This window comes from Nicotiana tabacum, chromosome 11, assembly GCF_000715075.1.
Source record: "Nicotiana tabacum cultivar K326 chromosome 11, ASM71507v2, whole genome shotgun sequence".
In the NCBI taxonomy this organism is placed as follows: domain Eukaryota; kingdom Viridiplantae; phylum Streptophyta; class Magnoliopsida; order Solanales; family Solanaceae; genus Nicotiana; species Nicotiana tabacum.
The window spans coordinates 128,169,241-128,187,957 of NC_134090.1; the positions used below are offsets into that span (position 1 = coordinate 128,169,241).

Here is an 18,717-nt window from a genome sequence, read left to right on the forward strand (position 1 = left end):
CCAGTATTAGACACATGGATTTGTGTTGTGAGATATCTAGATTGCATCTTGAGCATGCATTAGTATCTTAGACTCATGCATTGGCTCTTATATACATTGATATTGGATCATGAGCATACATCAATGTGTGTGAAGTTTGTTGTTAATCCGAAATGTCTGAGTGTTATTCTGACGTGTACGATGAAATTAGAACGTTTGAAATTTAAGATATGGATTTGATCTTTGATTCTTGGTTTTGTCGTTGTTTTGTATGTTAGGAGCCTTGCAATAGGATTGGATAAAGTATTTGGACTTGTTGGTATGTTTGGACGGCATGCCATAGGGCTTGAGTGTATTTCGGGGTAGTTTTGGACCATTTCGGATGAGTTTGCTCTGCTGCTTTTTTGGTGTCTCTGATGAGCTTCATGATCGTGGAAGTATATGATCAAATCTTGGTAGAAATCACTTACTCTCAAAGTAGCAATGAAATTCCTCTTAAAATTCTTCTCCTCTCGGGCTTCCCAAGTCAAAAATAGTGAAATGAGACTTTTCCCGAAAATCTGGAGTAAAACTGCCCCTGACCGAAAATCCTTAATCGCGACCGCCAAGTCACATGATTGTGATGCATAAACCAGCACCGCCTCCAATCCTCTTCTACGCTATCGCCGACATGTCTTGGCGATCGCGAAGGCCAACTGGCCTCTCCTCTACACAAATGGGATCGGCCCTACATGAACGCGAAAGCCAAGCTTGCCCATCCAGACTTTCTCTTACGCGATCATGGTCTCTCACACACGATCGCGATGCACAACACACCCCTGGCTCAGCTCCTCTTCGCGAGCGCAGCGCCCACTAAGGGATCGTAATGCGTCACTTCCAACTCCACTCCACAATCGCCACCCCTCTTTCATGATTGCTTAACAAAGTCTGTTGTCCCATATTCCTTCTCCGTGATCGCGAGATACCCCTCCGCGATTGCGATGCCCTGCAACACATCAGTAAATCAACAATCCTAAAATGACCCGAAATCATCCCGAAGCTCACCCGAGCCTCTTGGGACCCTGGAAAATCATCCTAACAAGTTCATATACCTTATTCAAACTTGTTCAAAACCTTAAAATACGAATAACAACATCAAAACCAAGAATCACATCAAATAAAAATCTTCAAACTTTCATAAGTTCAAATTTTCAACTTTCGAATAGAAGTAGTGAATCAACTTCGAGCCACCCGAGACTCGAACCAATGTACGTACTAGTTCAAAATTATCATACGAACCTATTGGGACCTTACAATACCAATTCGGAGTCGGTTACACAAAAGTCAAATCTTAATCAACTCTTTCCAACTTAAGCTTCCAAATTAAGGATTACTCTTCCAAATCAATTCCGAACCTCTCGAAAATCAAAACCAACCATGCTCGCAAGTCGTAATAAATCATATGAAGATACTCAAGGTCTCAAATCACAGAACCAAAATGATAGATCTCAAAACGACCGGTTGGATCGTTACAAATACTTTGGCTATGAATATTTTACTTGGAATGTTTCCATTTCCTAGAAGTGCTACTTGTGAATTTTTTCCCTTTTTTCTTCCAAAAGTTTGGTGGACTTGGTTGGACCTATAGGTGTCAAACGGGTCGGGCTGACCCGGGACCAGCTCGGCCCAGACCGGTTGAAACCCGGCCCCGCCCGGCCCGGTACTTAAGGGCCGGGTGGGCTGGGTTACTAGGGCCGGGCCGGGTGGGCTGGGTTACTAGGGTTAGGGGGTTGGTTTGTTCACTTTAATTCATCCGGTTAACCACCGGTCAAACCCGGTCAACCAAAATCCCTGTAGAATCGATTAACTGGCCCGGCCCGACCAGGTTTAAAGGCTAGATTTTAATTTTTTTTTAAGGTTTTAGAATCTAAGGCAATGCAAAACCTTTGAATTACTTTTTTTCGTTAAATTACTTGTTGTTAAATGTAAACTTTTCAATTTGTAAGTTTGAATTTTGAAATAAATATACCACTTGCAATTTCTAAGTGCAATTTTTTTCCATCTTCATTGTATTCTTTATATTTTTACTTTATATTAATATAAATTACAATAGTTATACAAAATACAAAAAAAATAAAAAATAAAAACACTAACCCGGCCCGGCCCGCCCCCTTGGACCCGTAACCCTTACGGTTCATTTTTTACCTGGATGAACCCGAATCTATTAAGTCCGGTAACCCCTAACCCGTAACCGCCCGGTTCAAAACCGAACGATTTCATTCAACTTTTTCCTACCCAGCCCGGCCCGGTCCACCCGTTAGACACCCTTAGTTGGACCATGATTCCATACATACTTCCATGACCAAGCTTTGGGTGCAGCACCTTCCCTTTTTTACGGTTAAAATGATAGGACAAATTTAGGACGAGGTAATACCCAAGTAAGATGTTTCTATCTCCTGTTTTGTTGACCAACATTTATCTCTTTGCTTGTCGAGGTGAGGGAATGACTTCTAATCAAGTGTTCCCACGTTCACAAGACTCACAACCAACTCTTCGCTTTCCTTTGCCATCTTTCCTCTACTACGGCACCCACCCCTCTCCCTTATGCTTTCTTTTGCTTGAATTATCAAAATCTCATTATTACTTCCTTTTTTCTTGGATTATCAAAATCGCATTTCTTTCTCTTCCTCGTCGCTAGGCCAAAAGGTACTTCGAATTTTGCTCTATCTAGCTCATGAGTTGATCTTATTTTTTCTTTGCTATAAAAGAAGGGCTAAAGGAATCGAGATCAAAACTCACATTCAAAATTAGATACATTACTTCGTATTCCAATTGTGGGTCTTTCATACGGACAAGTATCTGATAGATCCTCGCTTACTTCCATTTTCTGCTTCTTTTTTTTTTTTTTTTTTTGCGGAGCTTATGTATCAATCCAAATTTTATTTGGAGGATTTAAGTTATATGCTACTCAGCATTTATTCTAATTTACCAATCAATGCTATTAAATAAAGTTACTCCATGTCTTTTAGCTCACCTGATCATATCCTAATTTGATATGGGGATTGTTGCTTGCTAGGAATTTTTGTTGTATTGGTCTATTTTGAGAAGTAGTTGATTGTAGTATGACTGAATATGGAAACTCAAGAGGAAGCTCGAGTTCGACGGCGTCTAGTTTGAATAGCAGTTCACAAGGTACGGAGGATGATCATGCCATTGCAAAAATATTGGCTGAAGAAGAAGAACAAAATGCTTTGAGGTATGGGGGAAAGCTTGGCAAGCGACTCTCTCATTTGGACTCAATCCCGGTACATTTGATATTTGCTGCTTGTACTAGACAAATTTTTTGTATGTTATCTTGAAATTATTATTCTTTGTAGCAAGCATTGTAATAAGAAGAGAATTTTCTTGTGTATGAAGGAGTCTTCTTTGGTTTTTCTGCTTTGACATAGTTCCAATATTGTTACGTTGTAAGTTATCAAGAATTAGCTTATTTTGTAAAATATAGAGTTTCTTCTATACATCAACACAACTATGTCTCAGCCCCAAACAAGTTGGGGCCGGTTAATGTGAGAACTTATCATGAAATTGGCTAGTTTTAGCTTGGCTGCCAGTCTACTGCAGCCCTCCTCCTTTATCCGGGCTTGAGACCAGCAATGTGAGCAAGCTCACACAGGCGGAGTCATAGTTTCTTCTATCATTTATAGAAATATAGTGGTCTTACGACATTTTGTTCGTATGCAATTATAACAAATATGTTAATGAGCTAAGTTGCTCGGATTCTTCATTTTCGGTGCCGCACCTATGTCGGCACGACGTGGGTGTGGGTGTGAGATCCGTACCAGATCTCCTCAATCAATTTTTTGGTACTTTGACCAAAATCAACAGGGAAATTCGGGGCAGATACAATGATTTTTTAAAACAAAACAAAAGCTAGGGTGATATTGAAAGAAAATGGAATACCTTGTATATTGAAATTTCTATGTCAGTTCTTTTACTTTTATCTCCTTCCCGGGTTCTTCTCTTGTTCAATATTTTCTCCTTCTCGGAATACCTTGTAAGTTTTCCACATAATGTCTCATAAGTTAGACATTTTTATAACTCTATTTTTTAATATTGGAATTATTTTTGGCCGAATCCCCGCACCCGTATCTGTACCTGAATCCGTACCCCCGAATCTTAAAATTTATATTGTGAAGGATCTAGCCTCTAGATCCGCACCAGTATCGGACACGCGCACTCGATTACGAACAACTTAGTTAATGAGTTTTTGAACAGAGTTGCATTGATGTGAGTAGTGATATAGTGTGTGCTGTACTTGTTATTTTTTTAGCATATTCTACTTACCATCACTTTCCACTTATAATCTTACTGTCTTTGCAGCATACTCCGCGGGTTATTGGGCAGATACCTGATCCTAATCATGCAACACTTGACCATGAGAGGCTCTCTGGCAGGTTGTGTCTCACTTTACTTATTGTGTCATAAGCTTGACATTCAACAAATTCGTAGTCCCTGGCCCATTAATTTTTTTTAGGTCTGTATATACTAGGTTATACATCAGGTTTGCTAGAAAGTTAATTGCCTAGCCATTCTTTTTTCTTTTCTTTCTCTTCACAGTATAAGAACAATATTGATCTTGAAACCACAAATTGAAATGGACAAGCCAGATATATGACCGCAGGGGCTCTAATCGAAGGGTTGGATTTTCCATCTTATTTGGTTTCATAGAATTTAAACTGTTGTATGCTCAAACGATGCAACCTGAGAATAGATATAGCCCTCTGCTTAAAAAATTTTTAGGGTGTCGCTCTACACTGTATCTTTCTCCGGGGGATAGTTAAAACTGCTTATTTGTAATCCATAGTTGGCATCATAATTTGTGGGAAAAGTCAAAAGTTATAACTTTATTCATGCTTGAAACTCCACAGTAAAGAGGCCGGAGATGTTACTTTTAGGGATCTCTGTACTTTTTTGGGTACTATCAGCAAGAAATGCGCTTCTTGTGAATTAATGTTATCTATCATTCAGGTTGGCAGCAAATGGGCTTGCTGAATTTCAAATTCAAGGAGATGGAAATTGCCAGGTTAGTCTCCTTTAACTAGTCTAACAAGCCATTGCTACACTTGATAGACATGTGTGCTTTTTATGACTATTTCCTTGACTTATTGGACAGTTTCGAGCCCTTGCAGATCAGTTGTATCATAATCCAGAGTATCATAAGCATGTGAGAAAGGAGGTTGTCAAACAGGTGTGTGTGCATTAAATTTTCTTTTCATCTCATCACTCTTATAAAACAAGATGGTATGAAAGCTACTTCATGATTATGTTCGAGGATCCTTTTTCTCTAGGATGATCACATGTTCCAGCTTAGGTTCTGTTTCCGTGATTCTTATAAGGTTATTAGTTTAACCGTCAGAAACAAACAGATTGTTGCTTTTGAGGGTTGTGTACCTGAAGGATAATTCAAAGTGTCAATAATGTTTGTAGCTTTTGTGCTTTTCGTAACCTCATGTTTGAACAAAATGCAACAGGCTATCTTTATCAGAGTTACCTATTGCAAGCATAATGGCCGCTGAAAATAGGAAAATGCCATTTTTGCTAGATTGCAGTTTTCTGATTTTAAATAGTCTGTCATATTTTTGTGATCTATTTGCAAACTCAAAGATTTAGTTGAACGAGGGAGTTTTGAGATTTACAAGATCATTTACAGAGTTTCTGGATGATAGGAATACCCAAATACAAAGGTTGAGATGTAGCTAAGGAAGAGATGAAATAACAGGTAAAAATTTATAATTGCTGGTGTTCAAGGACTTGGTTTTGTAGAATCAAGGAAAGTCTTTCGTCGTTATGTCCATGTCAAAATGCCTGAGTTTAACAAAAAAAATAGGTATTGCGCCAACCTATAGCAATTCCAAAGATGTTTTAATCAATTTAGTGCCGGCATTTAGATCAAATTGTGTTCATGTTTATGCAATAAGAGGCAAGCTCTAATGCTAACTGAAGTTCTTATGCAGCAGGAAGCATGAGTCATTCTGCAGAAGCTAACAGCGGACTGCAAAGAAACTAAAGAATAGCAACTGGAATAAATTCTTAAATTCAAGCAGAAAAGGAAAAGTTGGAAAAAAGAAGTGGCAATTGTTTCCTTTAATACATGAATTATGGCTCCTAAAAGTTAATCAAATATCTGAACTTGTAGCTTTGCATAAATCCTGATTAAAAGAAAAAGCAAATTTCCTAAAACGATACCCTCCCTGTGTTCAAACTTCAAAGACTTAAAAACCCTCTTCAATCTATAGATATGAACCTATACACACTTGTTCTGATAACCGCGAGAAATCCTCAAGTGTCGCACAGTTCGAAACTCGGTGGATAATGGGTCAGTTGCTCCCTCTACTCTTCTCCACGTAAATACCAAACTTTTGTATCCGGAAGCATTCAAACCCATGACATGTTTATAAACTAAGCATCACGCTCTTACTACTAGACCAAAGCCCCGGGGGCATGTTTTGGCATTAATCAGTCCAATCATTAAATCAACTACCCTCAATCTCATATAGTTGAGGTCGGCTATATCCATTCTTCTCTGAAGGAAAATTCGAGGCTTTCTAAAACAACATATCTCACACTTATCCTTACCCTTAACATATGTAGAAAGACTTTTGAGGAGTAACTTCCAGGGGTGTATCTAAGGGGAGGGGTATGAGTTTACGTGCACCCTTGCTCCTTTTCCTAGATCATATATAACAATATTATATCTTTTCAAGGCTACTTAAATAGATATATGTGTGCACCCAAGCTCAAAGAGTCCTATGGTGCAATGATTATTGGGTGCACCTTTACAAGTGAAGTTGGGATATCAAATCACACGTCTATCTTGTTTTTCCTTTCTTTTTCTGTTTTTGAGCTCGGGGATTTAAATCTCACGTCTGTCTTGTTTTTTCCTTTCTTTTTCTAGAATTGGGCACCCCGGAGGACGGACATGTCATGTGTCTCCTTTTGCTTTTTAATTAAGTATTTTTTTTCTTTTCCTGTTGACTTTGTTTGGTTTATTCTTTCAAAATCCTCATGTCTGACACAATGAAATTCACATTCTTCCTTTTGTCACCATAAAATTTGTATAATTAAATCAAATGTTCATAGTAGAACTAGCAGCGGTGGATGACTAGAACCTAAAGGTTGAACTCCTCATCATATGGACAATATGATTAGAGAGGAATAAGAGATGTTTGGAAGATAAAAACAGCATTTATCTTTTGTAAAATGTAGATGCATGTACAATTTGTATATCTGGTGTAAGGAGAGTATGTTAGAAAATTTAGCACAGCTTCTAGACTTCTTGGACTTGTTAATGAAGAAATTGTAATGGAGTCATTGTAAGACTTTTTGTCTGTAGTTTTGCATTACCTCCTCCTTGGTACTAGCTTTAATAATTTTACCTTAATTTATCAACAAAAGAAGGATCAATATTGATCCCAAAAAATAGGATTTCAACCTTCGCCAAACTATGATTAGGAAATAGGAGCGCTTACTAAAATGTTTAGGGAAACGCCGAAGAGGAACGATGTCAACCCCCTTTTTTAAAAAAAATAGGAACAATGCCAACCCTATTAACCCCAGATTTACCTAATACTTTGTATCACTGTCTTACCTCATTCCACGTACTTTTTTGGTTTTCTTCATTCTTTCTATGATAAGAACCAACTTTTGTTCCTCTTGAGTATAACACATGAATATTTAAATTTTAGAGGTATAAGTTCAGGAAATAGGTCAAGATCTCTGCTGCTATCACATCAAAAAATTATACATTGGATTATTGTCCAGTGACTTGTAAATGTTGTTAAGTCAATTATTCTCAGATCAAATGTTGTGACAACATTGTGTGACCAATATGAGGTTTTCTTTAGTAGGTCTCATTTTGACATTTCTCTTCGAGTTTTCCTTGCACTCGTCTTTCGAAGGATGGCTACTTATACACAATAGTAGGATACTAAAAACCATTTTGTTTTCTCTTAACAGTTCGCAATAATTGTTAAGACGTAATAGTTTATGAGGTTGGCCTAATTGCTCGGAATGGTGCCCCATCAATATGATCCTTAAGACTCCAAATCCATTTAAGTTCTAACTCCATTTATCCTATGTGCTTATCCTGGTTTCTGTTCTGTTTCAGCTAAAGCATTTCAGAAAGTTATATGAAAGTTATGTTCCCATGAAATACAAAAGCTACCGGAAGAAGATGAAGAGGTGAATTCTGGTTTCAATCTATAGTCTTACCTGGAGAAGACCTGACAGTTCATTAACTGAGGTATTTCTTGTTCAACCCAGGTTGGGGGAATGGGGAGATCATATCACTCTCCAAGCAGCTGCAGATAGAGTAAGTGAGGTTCTCTTTTCTTTATCAAACTGCTTCAGTGACATAACTCAATACATGTGTAAGCAGGTGTGGATCATTGTAAGACAGCTTTAGAACTAAAAATATGCTCTATAATAAGTAGGATGTGTGGCCCGTCCGACATCAAATCAGTATAGCATGTTTTGGTGGTTTATAACTTACAATTGTTTTGGTTGTTCCTAGTAATAACAAGAACATGGAACCTTTTCAGAGGAAATCCTGTTAGATGAGCGAAATGTAGCTTTCTAGTAAGAACGAAATCCTCTTAGATGAGTGAAAACAAATTCATTAAGTTGTCTTGTTAAATTTTTCGGTTAGAATCCTGTTAGATGAGCAAAAATGAATTTCACTAGTTTTTTCAACTAGGAATGGAATCAAATTGCTGATATTGTATCAGAGCAGAGCTGTGAGAGACTTGTCAATAGTGTGAGAACTATGCCCCATGTCAAACTATGCTACCACGTGCAGGTAGAAGTCACATTTACAACCCATAAAGTCACCTTTATAATATTGCTAGTGATCTAGATTAAATTAGAAGAAAATATTAGGGTTTGTATAAGTACTGTGATTTTCTTTACAAACATAAGTTGATACTGTGACTATCACATCCTACAAACATATAACTTTACTCTAACTGGAGTGTCCTTATAGTCATTGACATAAACTGTCGCCATGTGTACATCATAGAGTTTGAGCACCTGTCCCCCATCTACTAGGGCGTCTCGGTGTGGTGCTGCACGAGTCGACTAACATGAAAATTTGCTAGCAAAGATATATCATAGCCACCATTCACAAATGGTCAAACTATGATCCCTCACAGGCACGTGTGCTTTTAGATAGACGCTACCCCTTTTGGAAGAGAATGTACTCTCAGTTACTGAGGTTCTCCCACAACATTTAACTTAGAACAAGTGACCATATTTAGGTCCATTTCATAGAATTATAATAAGATGGCTGAAATGGAGGAATGCTACGGAATTGTTGTGTGATAGAAGATATATAATTGAGTGAAAGACAAGTTCTATAGGATGCATACAGGACAAACTGTTATTTGAGAATGAATGTTGGTAAAGTTGTAGATAGTATACAGATATTAAGAATGTGTGATCATCAAAATTAGACAAGATTAGTATAAAGAAGATGAATGTTGGTCTAACTCAACTCAAAAGCTAGCTAATAAGGTGAGGTTTGCCCCATGATCATATAAGGAGATAACAACTCATCCACTCAACCAATGTGGGATTCCTAACACCCCCTCCTTTGGGGCAGGATTGGACATTTGGTACATGGATAATATATCATTGGGGGCCCAACATTGGATAAAACCAAGAATAAGGATGAGCATGGCTATGGAATCATGTAAAGAAGATGGATACTAGCCTAATTCAGCACCAAAAGCTAGCTTATGGATGAGGATCGCCCAAGACTGTATAAGGAGAAACAATCCATTCCCTTAAGCAATGCGGGACACGTAATAATTAGAAATGATCATATCAAGTAGGAGGTGCAAGTAACACATACAGGATAAGCACCTATGTTGCTCGAACTCGTCAAATATGTTGTCGGGTGCGTGTCAGATCTTCCAAGAGTAGTGCATTTTTTGAGAATCTTAGACGAGTATGATAATATTTCTAGAGAGTCCGAGCAACATAAATGATAACATAAAAGAAAGTCGTTTTAGATGGTTTGGTCGTGTTTTATGTAGACCTCCATTTGCTGAGGAGTGAGAATATGATGACTAAATGTGCTAACAGGGGGACGAAATAAATCTAAAATCACATAAAAGAAAATTGTTTAGAAAAATCTATAATCTATCATAACTAATGTAAAAGTTATTAAGAGTAAAACACAAAGAAAGCAAAGGATCCATATTGGGTATACCAAATAGTTGGAATTAAAGCTTAGCTTTGTTACTCTTAGATTAACTATGATGTTTGTTAGGAGCTTTTACTTTGGTTAGAGATAGTATGTAATTGTAGGGACAAATGTGAGATTTAGAGAACCTTTAGTTTTAGAAGCCCGTAATTTTTTTGAAACGCATACCAGTATTGGAATAACAGAGCTCTTCTATACCTCCTTTTCTCTTGAAAATCCTCCTGTCCTTCTCTCATCACTGTCTCTTTACCGACACCACCATTCAAAGAAATAGCTACTTGCTTGAACCTTTTGCCACTGCCCAGCAGAGATCAAACAGGTTTGAACACCACAAAAATAAAATAAAAATAAAAATAAAAGAGGATCAATGACGAGGTCGAAGCTTTTAAAAGCAACCTTGTTCATAAACCACCATCACCCCTTCTTTCACAAAAACCAACAGCCAGAAAAAATATTTCGAATCCTTAGATGTGAAGAAGAGAATCATTGCTTTTGCAAATACTAGACCTCAAATGAAACCCCATCGCTGGTTGCGGTTTTTTTTGTTGCACTTGATGAAAGAGGGGAAGTAAGGGGAAAGAAAGGAGAATGGGCGTGGGAGGAGACAGAGGAAAAAGTGGGGAGGGGAGAAGTATTTTTCTTCTTTATTTTTAGGCAAAATACATCGACATGCCCTTAAACTTGTTCCCACTTTTTATTCTCACACTCTGTTTTAAGTCTGTTCCAATTGAAGACTTTAACCAGGTTATTACTGTATCATTTGTGTGTATTTCACACACAATAATGTGGCAAACAAGGCAATAGAAAATTGATAAGTGGCCTTTATATCAATAAACAAAAAAAACTTAACCCTCAAAAAAATAAAAAAGTGTCTTTTTCTTTCTCTCCCTTGCCCATCTTCTTATTATTGTTTGGTCAGCCACCGAGGCTCCACTATCATATCAACCACCGGTGCCGCTCCATCACCATATCTAAAACTCCAACGAAAATTATTGTATTGCAAGCCCTTGTTTAACCACAAAAAAAAGTAATGCAGAATATAAAAAAAAATTGCTGAATCTTTTATTTTCTCCATAGCGCCACATCTACTGGACATCACGATCAAAATTTATCCAATTTATTCCCTCATTCACATTTGGTATGCCTCTGTAAATTAAATCAAGCTAGAAAATATCCACAACTCTCAAAATTTAGAATCTTGCTCAATAATCCCAAACTCAAATGCATCACAATCATCATTCTTACAGATCCATCTCAAAATTCTATGCCCGAAAGACCTTATAGCCCATTTCTGTGATTTCTTTGGTATTTTTCGTCAAGAATCACTTTTGGGGTTTCTTAATTGACAAAATTACACAATAATGCATTTCATAAGTAGACCTTGTACTATTTTAGCCCAGTTACAAGTTTACAAATGTGTAGCCAAATATCAATAAAACCTTTTCTTTTACCATTCCCTCTAACTATAACAACCTGCTCTCTTTTTTCATCACCTACCTACCGTATTGTAGCTCTCTCCTCATTTTTCACCCATAAATATTTAATTTAATTAATAAAAAAGTATCATATGCAAACAAATATCAGTTCCCTATTTTTAATGTAACCATTGATCGAGATACCAAGTCAACACTCATTCATGCCTTCTCCCATAACCAATATTTCTCCGAACTGTTTTTTTTTTGTTTTCTTATTTTGTGTATCTTTAGGCGTGAAATATCTGTGAGTTTTTATTCTCTTTTTTCTCAAGTTTATACATACCTATCATAACTACAAAACGCAAAATCAGACGCGAGAAACCTATTTATACAATATTATACATTATTATACATGTTATACACTTTTATACAAAGAGGTACATTATGTATATAGTTGTATAAAAGTGTATAAAGATGTATATTCACAGTAGTAAAAATATTCGTGATACAGTATGTATATAAACAATATGAGAAATTCACCAAATACCTGTAAATAATGTATCAACCTTGTGTAAAATAGTGTATAAGAGGTGTTTATACACTTTATATACTATTTATACAATATTATACATTATTATACAAATGAATCCTATCAATGGAGCTTCACGGGTTCTTCTTCTTCCTTGGGCATCCTCTGAAATTTAACTCAAATCCAGCATAAATCTACTCTAAATCACTTGAAATTTAAGTTTTGAACTCTTGTTGATAATTCCAATCAATTGGGCCAACACCCATTCCAAACAACTAACAAATCGGAAAACCCATTCTGAAATCGAATTTTTAAACCATAATTGACAAAATTACAGAATAATGCATTTCATAAGAGATTATCATCTTTGAATCTGGAAGAAGAATTGAAGGAGAAGAACAATGGTAGAAAAATTTTGGGGTGCAAAGGCGTGACATGGGAAGAAGATGAACGAAGAAAAAAAAGGTGGGCTAATTGATGAAAAGTAATTTTCAGATTATGTACAACCTGGGCTACACTGGGTAAGGGCTCCAAACGTGGGCCATTTTTTGATGGGTTGTTGGGCCAAGTGACAAGGGGTGTAATTCTCCCTTTTTAATTTGGTGAAGTTTGTTTAGTGGTGCGCTGAGGCAGGGAGTTCCTGGATTTGTGAGATTTAGAGGTGGATTTCTTGTGTGATTCTACAAAAAAGTAAAAAAACCATTGTTGCTGCATCTCTACTTAATTTGTATCAAGAAATTTTTTGTTTCTAATTCTTCTTTTAAGAAAATAGTTGGTGTCGTTCCATAGTTATGGAGTACTATATACTTTGATGAGCAAGAGAATAATGATGATGTGTTTGTTTTGTTTTAAAAGAAGGAATTAAAAGTAGTAGTTTGAAGAATTTCTCATCTGGTGCTTTCACGAAGAACAAGAGAGAGGATGAGCAAGAGAAAGAGAATTTTTAAAAAACTTTTTTTTTGCTACTTGGACTTCGAGCCCACTTTAATGCGTTATATATGCAACAATGCATGCTCTTAGAAGAGGTGTGAAATACGTGCAGTTACCTGTCAACCAGAGGTGTCTAAATGACACAGTAAAGGCTCGGTTGAAATGTTCAAATGGAACAGACTTAAAATGGAGTGTCAGAGTGAAAAGTGTGGACAAGTTTAAGGGTCTGTCGATGTATTTTGCCTTATTTTTATCTTTTTTTTTATTTATAACAATCTCTTTTCTTATTCTAATAATTTGTTTTAATCAAAATAATCTTTCCACACGCCTAATTAGTGTGATTTGCATGCATTTTGGCCACGTTAACAACATTGTCGCCCACGTAAGCCTGCTCGATGGTCAAAAGTGTTTATTAATACTCATCTTATCAAGTAGAGGTGTTAAAATGGAATAAATAGAAGTTGATAGGCCGCTTTAAAATTCGGTGCAAGTTCAGGAGGCCGTTAGGCCATTCTACCAAAAAAGTAAGTGTAGTTTATATGATAGATATTTCTAGACTAATTTGTCTAGATTTATTATATTTGATTACTAGAACGTTGTAGAATATTTTATATGATATTCTAGGATATTCTCTACTTAACTGTAGGAGAATAATTATTTACTTGAATTTAACTATATTAGGAATCTTGCATAAGGAGCCTGTATAGAGTCTCCAATATCATTAAATAAAGTCTCCAATACATCTCCTCTCTCCTTTATCCGTCTACACTAACAATAGAACATCGACACGGGACCAAGCGTAAAAGCGACTCAAAAAGCAGGACATCTAGCGGCTATTTCTTTTTATTAAAACCCACCTTGTGTGGATGCAGAATTTCACAAATGTGAACTTGTTTATTCTTGCCGCAAAGTTACAGCAAAATTTTGGAGAACATAGAAGGATCGAGAAGCAAAGGTTACATGATCAGGGACCTATACTGGGTATAAAGAAGTTATATTACATCTTATCAAGTTTTATTAGCCTCTGAATCACTAGGTTAGATCTGGAGATTTTCCACCTCAAGGATTTCTAGACTCTTGCTTTCTGAAATTGCTTTACCGGTTTCTCCTTTCTTATGCTGCTTAAGCTTCCTAAATACACGTCATTTCCGTTTTTTTTTTTTTGGGTGGGCCACTCTGCTGGTGTCGTAACTCTTTGCGTTCTGTTGGATTTTGATTGCAGTATGGAGTAAAAATATGTTTGGTCACTTCTTTTCGCGAAAATGGCTACATTGAGATCCTTCCTAAGGACATACAGCCCTCTAGAGGTACATACTTCTTGTCTGTTTTACTCACACATGATGCAATGCGCACGTACTTACATAGATAGATAGCTAGCTGTTACTACCAACAGACATAATCCTTTGTAAATAAACTAACATCGGATGATGTCTTGTTTTTGATAGTTCTTTTCATGTACTCCTCCATTCCAGTTTATGTGAACCTATTTCCTTTTTTGTCCGTTCCAAAAAGAATAACCTTTCTAAATTTAAAAATAATTTAACTTAAACTTCCAATTTTATCCTTAATGAGAAGCTTTTATAGGCACACAAATAATCTGGAATGTTTAACACTACAAGTTTGAAAACAATTATAGCCACACAAATGTTATGGCTTGTTTAGGACAACAAGTTATAAAAGTTTTTATTTTTTTCCTAAACTTCGTGCCCAATCAAATGAGTTTGCATAAATTGGTATGGAGGGAGTACTATAGTAACTAAATGCATTCTCCGGAGGAAGTTCAATTTTAGATCATGTTTGTTTGAGGATGTTCTTGAGCTGATCTTTTTTAAATAGGCAAACATTCTGTTTGGTGATGATCTAGGAAAAACTAGTTAAATGTTTAAGTATACGTTGGCTTGGTTCAAGACGGATCATTATTTGTTTCAAATGCATTGTTCCAATACTTACCATGGAAGAACCATGTAGTGTTGAGCAAATTATGTATGCTGTCAATGAATACAAAAATAGGACTGCTTTATACTCTGGTTTGCATTCTCAATTCATCTTGAGGTGTTGAATTTTCTCTCATCTTTATAAATTATATGTTCATACTTTTAACTGCTTTTCTTAAAATTTAGAATTGTGGCTGAGTTTCTGGAGTGAAGTGCATTACAATTCTCTATACGTGATTGGAGGTATATACCCTGTTCTCAGAAGCAGATTCAGAATGTACTGTTGATGGGTTCAATCTTTATTTCTTACCACAGAATCCACTACACGTTTGAAATTATGCATTCAGAATTAAATATTTGTTGAAATCTTAGTGATTTTTTCACATACACGCACCCACAAACACATTCTTTGTTGAACATTGCCTGTCCTGTTCCCATATCTTCCTTAAGAAATTGCCTATCATTGGTTGCTGATATGTTTGTTACTCTTCTTATCTGGACGTGCAACAGAGGTGCCTGCTAGAGTGCGCAGAAAGAAGCATTGGCTTTTCTGAGGCTTTCATAAGCAAAAGTATTCGTAGCTGCAATTTAGTATACTGCCTCGAAGAAACGCATTTTGCATAGAGAAGATCCAAGATTTCAAGTCAACGTGTGTGGAGTACTACTGCAGTCACTACTCGTGTGACACTGAGTGAGAACTTAATATGAGTATATTTTCTACAATCTTTTCACTGCCTATGTGAAAGTGTAACTGGTCCATGCCTGGATATATGAAAAGGGTTACAAACCAGCATAAAGAATAGTCAATTATAGGGAAACCTCGTTACATTGGATGAGTCTATTGGAAACAACCTCTCTATCTTCACTAGGTAGAGGTAAGATCTGCGTACACACTACCCTCCCCAGAATATACTGGGTTTGTTGTTGTTGTCGTTACATTGGATGAGCAAAATAGTTACTGATAATTCATATGGTCGACCTTATCTACCTTGAGATTGAGGTGTAATGACATACATATATAGCTTGACTGAAAAGTAGAAGGTACATTCCTACCACTGACTACTTGTGCATCTGCCCTTGTGTTTGCACGATGCTACAGGATAATGCATATAGCAAAATTTCATCCTCTTTTCTCTTGCTATTCCTCTTATTTCTTGATCACTAACCTCAGGAAGCGTGTAGTATTTGCTAGTTTGCTTCAACATAAGGTAAGAACATATGTCAATGGCATTCAACAATTTAGAATATTGTTTACCTTGAAAATGGTAATTACAATTAGATTTGATTTTGTGGTTTTAAAAATATGTGATCTATTTTTTTTCCAGGTTATTAGGCAATTGATGCTAAGTGAAAGACCTGGAAACAAGATAAGAGCTTGAAAGTAAGGTGATAACCAAACCGAACGGCTGATAATTGGGGGCCTCGAGCTTGCTTATTCGGGGCCTCGAGGTCGAGTTTGATGTCTTGCTGAGGGTAGTCGATGGATGACTAACAGTTATGATAAAATCAATGACGGCTCTTTATGGCCAATAATAAGCAATAAATGAAGAATAAGAAAATAGAACACAATGAATATAAGCAATAAATGAAAGCAATGAGATCAAGAGAATATGTTAGAGAGAATGTTCTTGTATATTCAATATTGAGCATCTGGTTCCTTACAAAATGACAAGGATCCCATTTTTATATGAGGAGGAGATCCCAACATAGTACAAATGCATTTATTACAAAGATATGGGGTTGGTACAACCATTAATGCCATGATGAGGGCCTAGACTAGCCTAATAGGCATTGCCAGCTCTAGCTACACGCCTTGGGAACGTCCCACTTTTTTGCCATAACTATCGATATGTACTGCCTCGAGGTTGGACGTCGTCAACCCCTCGGGTGTTATTCTCGACCATAATCTTGAGCCTATGCAAACGTGCTTGTGAAGCGTCGTAATGATCGAAAATCGAACCCTCCAATTTTACCGTATACAGATAGTCCCCGCGTTTCTTAGAGTGAGACGATAAGAAACGACTTTGATATACATCCCCTCAAACTTCCCGCGATGATGTCATACTTATGACGTAAGCCTTTGTGATAACTGGGGCGTCCCGCTGATTCACCTTTCTAGAATCATTCAATGTACTGTCGATTCATATTCTCCAAAGCGATAATGTTGACGCCGGTCCAGTTCCCAAAACGCATTGATTGCACCTGTCGGTTACGCTGCCACCCTTCCTATAAATGGAAGCCTTCTTGAACCAAAACTTCATTCAAATGTTCTTCAACAACCTTTTACCCCTTTCTTCTCTTCATCCTCATCCGTTGTTATTTCCCATGTTTGAGGCCCGCGGTCTTAAGGCTACATGGCAGTGTTCTCATTAGTTGTGCCATGGCCTTTTTCTAGAGTTTTTCCTTCATGAGCGAAGTTATACCGATTTGTTGTTGTTGTTGTTGTTGGCCCGAGACGATGAAATAAGAGCGCCGATTTCTTCCTACTCAGAAAGGTATTCGAACTTTACACCGCTACTCAGGAGGATGTTCGAACTTTACACCACTGCTCACCTCCCTACTTCGACCTGGTGTGGCACTTCATCCCTTTTGCTTTTTGTGGGGGTGAAGCGGCACTACCAGCTGCTATCTTGCACGGCACAATGTCCCAAGAAGTGGACTCAAAGTAGCCGTGCAGGTAGGGCCTACGCTCGCCAAGTCTTCTATCAGGCTGTATAGTTCTCTCGGCCTGGTAAAAGCTTTTGCTCTTTGGCGGGCTACGACTTTTTCTTCATCTTTTTCTACTTCCTCCTCGTCCTTGAAGACGTCATTGGGGAGGCCGAGATGAAGCCCCGAAGAAATGATTCTTGAAGGCGTTGCTCCCGAGGATATACCCTTGAGAGTAGATTAGACTTTTAGTTGTTGCTTTTGTTTCTTTGTTTTTGTGTAAGGACCCTTCATGGGCTTTTGTAATCATCTTTTGCTAATGAAAAAGTGTTTCTTTAATTCTGTATCTGATTCATGCCGGACTTCCTGCTACTTGCGTTTGTGAAGCATCTGAGTGCATGACTCTACCGATCGGTCTGAATGCCGGCACGGGTATAGGTGTTTCCCCGGTCCTCGATCGGTTAATACAATATCCTGTGGAACCGTTTGTCATTCCTCGTGCTGAGCCCGAATTGAATTGATGCGAGCTTAGGCCGTTGGGACCCCCGACTTCGAGTTGAATGAGAGTAGGACTTCGAACTTTCAAAACGAAACTTAGCCCTCCAGGCCCCGTCGATAGTCCTCGATGGGGAATGATTTGCTTGGGCTTCTGTGACTAAAAATAGCTTTTAGGCTTCAACGGATAGTCCCCGGGCGAAAGTTCATTCGAGCGCGGGCGACCTGAAAACTCGTCTTGAACTGAGAGTGAAAATAGCCTCAAGGCGTTATAGATAGATCTCAGATGAGGATACGCCCGGATTCGGATAACCCCTAGGTTAAAGTAACTAAGAGAGCATTTAACTCGATTCGAAGACGAAAGATAGCCTAAGGCTTTATTGATAGTTTTTGAGTGACAGTTGGCTCCGACTTAGGTAGCTCGAGGGCTGGAAGATCGGGTAAATAGCCCGCGCTTGCTATAGCAGAAATCCTCGGGGTAGGGTACCACCTCGAGGTCAAGCCCATATGAGTAGGTTTTCAGAGTTTGTCTTCATTTTGATAGAG

The 18,717-nt window shown here is 37.6% G+C and overlaps 1 protein-coding gene across 2 annotated transcripts; it reads left to right on the top strand.

The window, feature by feature from the left end:
- The first annotated feature begins 2,424 nt into the window (after positions 1-2,424).
- LOC107764157 (OVARIAN TUMOR DOMAIN-containing deubiquitinating enzyme 11-like) lies at positions 2,425-16,156 on the top strand. 2 transcript variants are annotated; one of them, XM_016582696.2, is made up of 10 exons: positions 2,425-2,664; positions 3,035-3,263; positions 4,339-4,412; positions 4,987-5,041; positions 5,132-5,206; positions 8,126-8,199; positions 8,281-8,329; positions 14,319-14,403; positions 15,217-15,273; positions 15,541-16,156. In XM_016582696.2, exons 2-10 carry the CDS (start codon positions 3,081-3,083, stop codon positions 15,582-15,584), a joined length of 696 nt encoding a protein of 231 aa, XP_016438182.2. In that variant the 5' UTR covers positions 2,425-2,664; positions 3,035-3,080; the 3' UTR covers positions 15,585-16,156. The 2 variants fall into 2 exon arrangements, with proteins under 2 accessions (XP_016438182.2, XP_016438183.2); XM_016582697.2 differs by lacking the exon at positions 15,217-15,273 and having other exon boundaries at positions 15,541-15,718.
- The last annotated feature ends 2,561 nt before the right edge of the window (positions 16,157-18,717 follow it).